At 42.2% G+C, this 6508-nt stretch overlaps 1 protein-coding gene across 1 annotated transcript; it reads right to left on the bottom strand.

Moving 5' to 3' along the window:
• Positions 1–681: 681 nt before the first annotated feature.
• On the bottom strand, positions 682–1101 carry LOC131875715 (uncharacterized). The gene has a single exon (XM_059220342.1). It carries the CDS (start codon positions 1099–1101, stop codon positions 682–684), a length of 420 nt encoding a protein of 139 aa, XP_059076325.1.
• Positions 1102–6508: the final 5407 nt, after the last annotated feature.

Genomic DNA, 6508 nt, shown 5'->3' with positions numbered 1-6508 from the left:
ATCATACCTATTTCAGCTGGGACTAAATGGTATACTGACTTCAAGGATTATATATTCCCACAGGTTCTTCCTGACTTGGTCCTCATGATCACAGCTGAAGAATCTAGCATTGCTTCAGACCAGGAGTGGTCAAGAGGGGATGATACAGAGAATGATACTGATGACTCTGACTTCCTCATGGGGGACCAAGAAGACGAAGATGATTCTTCTGTGACATAGCCTCCATTCTTCTTGCTCTGCTTCTTTCTTAGAGATAGCCTCGACTTCTCTCATTTTGATTTTGACAAATGTGGCCGGAGGCCTTTCTCTATACTTTGTAAATTTCTATAGACATATTCAAAATATGATAATCTTTCTTTTTCTTTAATAATGGCATATTTGAGCATCTCTTTCTTTTTTTTAATAATGGCATATTTGAGCATCTCTTTCTTTTCCTTAATAATGGCATATTTGAGTTGGCAACTTACCCAAAGAGAAAGCAATAAAATAAAAGCACACACGAGAGCACTAATTACATTATGTACATCAAAGGCACTAAGCTTAATGAAAAGGTTTTAAGTGGAACCCGTTAACCGAGATCGCAAGAAGATCTCCCTACATATCTTCAAGATTGAAAGCATTATAACCTTAGCAACTCACTATACGGAAAGGGCCCTCCCATAGCCCATCGAATTTAGCATGCTAACCGGGTTTGGCAGCCCTTTCATTGAACTTTAGAACCAATTCGCCTTGTTGGAATTGCGGGGCAGAACTTTTTTTGTTGTCAAACCACCTTTTTATGGTTTGTTGATGTGTCTGGAGAGAGGCAAACGCAGCTTCCCTTGCTTCCTCCAGTTCCATAATTGCAGTGAACCTCACGTCCATGGGGCGATTCTCCGCTATCTCAAAAGACTTAAGAAGTTGCAAGGCTGGTATCTCCAAGGATACGGGGAACAATGTGTCCTTCCCGTAAACTAGCTTATATGGGGAGGTTTTTAAAACCTGCTTTGGTGTTATCCAGTCTGACCATAGTGCACTCCTCAGATGGTGATGCCAATCCCTTTTGTGTTCTGAGCCTATCTGCTTGATGAGTCTGATAAGATTCTTGTTGGTAGACTCCATGAGTACGTTTCCTTGTGGATAATAGTTTGAGGAGGTCTTTAGATAAATACCTTTGCTGAGGGTGAACTGGGTGAGTTGTGAGCCCATGAACGCGCGCATGTTATCTAAAATTATGGTCTTTGGGGGACCATAATGGCATACTAGATCTCCCAGGAAAGCTAAGATTTTGGACTCGGATGATTTTTTTAAGGGGACGGCCTCGGACCATCAAGTGAAGTAATCGGTAGTGGTCAAGATCCACTTGTGTCCAAACAAGCTTGGGGGATTGATCATCCCTATGAAGTCGAGTCCCCATTGTGCAAAAGGTTCCTCCACCACTATGGGTTGAAGTGGCATCACCGCTTTCCTGCATCTGCCAGTATAATACTGGCATTCCTTGCACGTTCTCACCATGGTGTGAGCCTCTTTAAACATAGATGGCTAGAAATATCTGGCATGTGTGATTTTGATAATGGTAGTCAGTGTCGAAAAGTGACCTCCTGATGAACCATGATGAAATTCATGTAAAATGTTGTCAGCTTGGCTTTGATTCACATAGCAGAGTAGGACTCCATCAAAATTCTTTTTAAAAAGGACATCAGCTATCAATCGAAAACCGCTATTCTGTAACCTATAGAAACTCCTTTTTTGGGGGGGAGACCCTCAGGAAAAAATTATTGTCTTTATGAAATGTCTCTACTTCTCTAACCGGCATGCCTCCCTTAGCTCTAAAATGGCCATGACAGATTCATTTGTGGCTATCTCGGGATCCTGGGGACTGAGATCCTGGTCTAAGTACTCACACAAACCTTTGTCGTGGACTATCTTGGTAGGTCTGATGTCAACATCATACTCCAAGATTTTGGTGATCCAATTCGCTCTCTTCTCAATGATGTCACCCTCCATGATATACTCTTTGACTGAAGGGTGAGCGACATACACTGTGGTCTTGTTGCAAGCGATAAAATGCCTAAATTTCTTGAGGCTCTTGACTACAGCCAGAGCTTGTTTTTTGACAAATTTGTACTTTGCTTCATATTCCTTTAGAGTCTTGGAGTGGAAACAAATAGGGTGCTCTCTCCCTATCCCCGCCTCTTTCTAGGTTAGGACCACATTGATGATGTATGGGCTAGAGAAAACATACATAATGAAGTCTTTAGCCATATCGAGGTTGGATAGTATAGGAGCTAAGCAAATAGCTTCTTTAATTTTCTCAAAGGCATCTTTTCCATCAAAATTTCATTTGAAATGTATGTCTTTCTTAAGCGTTAGGGTGATGGGCCTCACCATTCCTGCAAAATCTGGAATAAAGCGGCTGACAAAGTTAACCTTGCCTAGGAAAGACTGGACTCCCTTCTTATTTATAGGAAGGGGAAGCCATTTTATCGCCTTGACCCAATCAAGATCGATGGAGAATCCTTCCTTTGATACAACATGCCCTAGTAATTTGCTTTGCGGGACACTAAAAATACATTTCTTCGGGTTCAAAGAGATTCCAAACTCTAAGCACTTTTGGAAAACCAGCTCTAAATGATCAAAATGGTCTTCTTTGCACTTTGACAACACAGTGAGGTCATCCAAATAGATAAGGGTGATTTTGTTAATGAGCTCCTTGAAAGCTAGGTCCATCACCCTTTGAAAAGTTGTGCCAGCATTCGACAATCCAAATGACATCTTTTGATAGGCAAACGTTCCCCATTTGGTTGTAAAGGTTGTCTTATGTTGGTCTTCCCCTTTTACAACCTGATTGTAACCTGAGAAACCATCCAACATCGAGAACATTTCTGATCCTGCCACTGTGCTTAACAACTATTCTATTGAAAGCAAAGGGTAGTGATCTTTTAAAGATGCTTGGTTTAAGTCCCTAAAATCCATGCATAGCTGGATATCTCCATTCTTCTTCCTCACGGGGACCAGATTGGATACCCACGTACTATGTTTGATGGGATAGACGATTCTTGATTCTATCAACTTCCTTAGCTCTTGTGCCATGAGTGACTCAACTTTCGGATTAATGAGTCTCTACTTCTGTCGGACTAGTTTGGCTCCTTCTATGAGTTTGATGGTATGCTGAATGATATTAGGATTGTATCCCTTCAAATCCTCATAAGACCATGCTAGCACGCCCGCATATTTCTCACAGTATTGAGCCAACTTCTTTCGGTCTTGGGTGGAAATCTCCTTTCCAACTTTCAGTACCTTACCAGGACCTACCGACATGTCGGTATAGTCTCCTTTGTCAGCCATAAGCTTCCCCTTATCACTTTTGGCATCGTTGTGGTCGAAAAGGTTTTCTAAGGTGATTAACCCATTAGGGAGCTTATTTGACCTCAACTGTATAATTTGATCTTCGTAAGCTTCTTTAACCTTAGGCTGTAACTGGTTTATAAATTCTCCTGAATTCTAAATGAACAGAGCAATATGCTCATCATTCTCAAAAACTCACCAGTGAGTATCATTATCAGGGACAGCTGGTCATACGATGATGCCAATTGCTTAGGGATTGATTAGCAAATATACTGCGGACTCAAAATACGACCCAATAGTGGCCATTCGATCAGCGGATGTGTTTGCCTTGTAGGGAATTCTTTGGATGTTGAAAGCATTGAAGCTTTCGATTAGAGCCCAAGCTCTGTGGCGGTAAGACCTCATACTAACATGTTTTGCCTTGGAGATTCCTCGAATCTAATGAATAGCAAGTTCTGAGTCACCCAAAAGTTTCAATTTCTTTATACCCATCTTCTCTGCCAACATCAGGCCCTGAATTAGTCCTTCGTACTCTGCTTCATTGTTGGAACACTGGAACTGCAAGCGAAAAGAATTTAGGATCTTCTCGCCTGAAGGTGAAGTAAAACAAATCCCAACGTCTGAGCCTACTTTGCATCTTGCACCATCAAAATGTAGGGTCCAGAGTTCAGAGGATAGATCTTCTTGGGTAGAGGGATCTTTAACTAGTTTTAAGATAACCTGACCTTCATCAAAAATGCAGTAAGTACCAAGACTGGTGGCATGGTAATTAGAAAAATGGTTTCAATCGATGAACTCATTCAGGAAGACTTCTTTCTCAGGTGAAATTTTCCCAGTTACTTTCTCATCTTCTAAAAACTCTACCATTTTTCATTCATCATTTGATATGGAGGTGTGCGTAGGCTCAAAATTGATCAAGGCCTGATCATCTATATGTTCAACATGGAGAGGTTCTACGAGAATCTTCAGCTTGGCACCATGTTGGGTATGGAGGATGAGGTGGGACCAATCTAAGGACATATACCCTCCTATTTTAGCAGTGAAGTCTCAAGAAAGACAGAGCCCAAAGACAGGCGGGATGTCGATGACCACTACTTCTTGAGATACCGTAATGCTTGGACATGCGAACAATGTCAGGGGAAGGATTTTAATAAGACCTACCATCTGAACCTTGTTCCCATCAAGCTGCATAACTCCCCTATTCAAAATCTCGTATCTGATGTTTAATACCTCGACGATCTACTTAGGCATGATGGTGGTGCTAGCTCTGGAATCTATCATAGAGTTATGCAATAGTTTATCCCCAACTATAAGGGTGAGGTAGAAAGGATTTGGCTTAGGCTTACCTATTCTGTGGGCAGCAGGGGGCGAGTCTTCATTTGTCAATACGGTCAGAGAGCATGCTTTTCCGGCCACAGGTCGAAGATTCGTTCCGTTAGTCCAAAGAGATGGTGGAGCTATCATACTTGTATCTTCTCCGCCATGAGATAGGGCTTCTCTTAGTCTGTTCTTTTGCTCCAGAATGCTCAAGAGATCCCACAGAGAGATATGAGTCAAGGCCTTCTTCAATTGTTCCACCACATCTAACCCTTGAGGTGTTATAATCTTTGGCTCCTTAGGCTTATAAGGAATTAAATCTTTTCTCGGATAAGTAGGGTTGACGACTAGTTGTTCAGAGGTTCTATCCATGGGCATTGCTCTCAAACTGCTGGCACTTTCCTCGATCAAACGCCTTTTAGAGCAGAGGTTGTAATCTGAGTGCACAGGAGGGGCTCCATCTTTAGAGGCGATTGCACCATTGGTCAACACTACATCCTCGTCTTCCATCCATGAAAAAAGTGCATGATCAAGGGTGATCTCTGCTTCTTGCTGCAATGACATTCCTTGCATCTGAGTGACAAAAGTCGCATTATCCATATCCAGAGATATATATGCGGACTCATCCAACGTTATGCCTGAACTTCTTTGTTGTACAACCTTCTGCTGCAAATTCCCTCTCAGGCAATTTCTCGAAGTATGAGCATTATTGCACGGAAAACACCAAGAGTTGGTCTCATCCACTAGGTTATTTTGGCCCACTATGAGTTCCCTACCAGTGGCTAGGTAAATAGCCTGCAACGGATTTGGAACTGGGACTATTTGGCCATTCGGTTGAGGAGGCTTATCAGCTCGGTGATTAGTATAATGTTATCAAGGTCGATTGCCTTGGAAATTTTGTTGAAAAGGGGGCTTGGCGGGTGAGACCTGGGATCTTTTTAGGTTTACAATCTCATTTGAGAAGGACCTTAAGAGATTTTTCATATCACTTACTTCAGCAACCAGAGAGGAGGTTTGGGTAGCAGGAAAAGAATACATGGACTGCGAGATGGATGTACTGGGAGTAGCCTCTTCTAAGACCTGAGTGGATATTTCAGGGAATAGTGGCATTGTGGAACAAGGGGATAACTTCTCGACATCAATAAGGTTATTCTCTACTTGGACTGCTATGTCAAATGCTTGTGGAAGAGTATTGCCTCCTAAAGATTGAATCATCACTGATATATCAGAGTTGAAAGCTTTCAAAAAAAATACAAAGGCCATGTCTGTCGGAGGGCAAGCCGACAAAGGTATCTTCTATTAGGTTTGCTGAAACCTCAAATTAAAATCAGTTATTGCCTCCTTTGGAGCTCTCTTTATTGTGATCAGTTGGTGCATCAAAGATGACCTGTTGGCCTTATCCAAGAATCTTTGAAAGAAACGATCTCCCAATTGGTCCCAATCTCCTATGGTGTTGGGGCCTAATAACCTAAACCAATCCAATTCTTTGCCTTTGAAAGAGGCTACGAGCAGTCTTAAGGCCACATTCTTCTTAGTAATCCCATGGACAGTAGAGATAATGGCTACATCTTGCAAATTTTCCCTGGGAGTTTTCTGACATTCTCCTGTAAACTTGGGTATGGCTTTGAGCGCAACTACGGGGATGGCTCCTCAAACCATAGGTGGAGTTGGTGGAATGAGAGGGCTACCATTATCCCAGGTCACAAAATTCCTAAGGGGAACCTATGCCATTGCAGCATGGATGATTGTGGGAAAACTCTGTGAGGATGAAGTTGTGGCTGAATGAACGGTCACCAAAGGTAGAAAAAGAAGGTGAGGATTTAAAGTTGTCTGACTCCTGGTGACAGGCCTATGACTCATAAAC

The sequence above is a fragment of the Cryptomeria japonica genome, chromosome 5 (assembly GCF_030272615.1).
Source record: "Cryptomeria japonica chromosome 5, Sugi_1.0, whole genome shotgun sequence".
In the NCBI taxonomy this organism is placed as follows: Eukaryota; Viridiplantae; Streptophyta; class Pinopsida; order Cupressales; family Cupressaceae; genus Cryptomeria; species Cryptomeria japonica.
Note: the sequence above shows the minus strand (reverse complement) of the source record. Positions and strands in the feature narration are given on the sequence as shown.

Coding starts and splice junctions, on each gene's coding strand:
- LOC131875715 (XM_059220342.1), bottom strand. CDS start 1,101: ATGGAGTCTACCAACAAGAATCTTATCAGACTCATCAAGCAGATAGGC.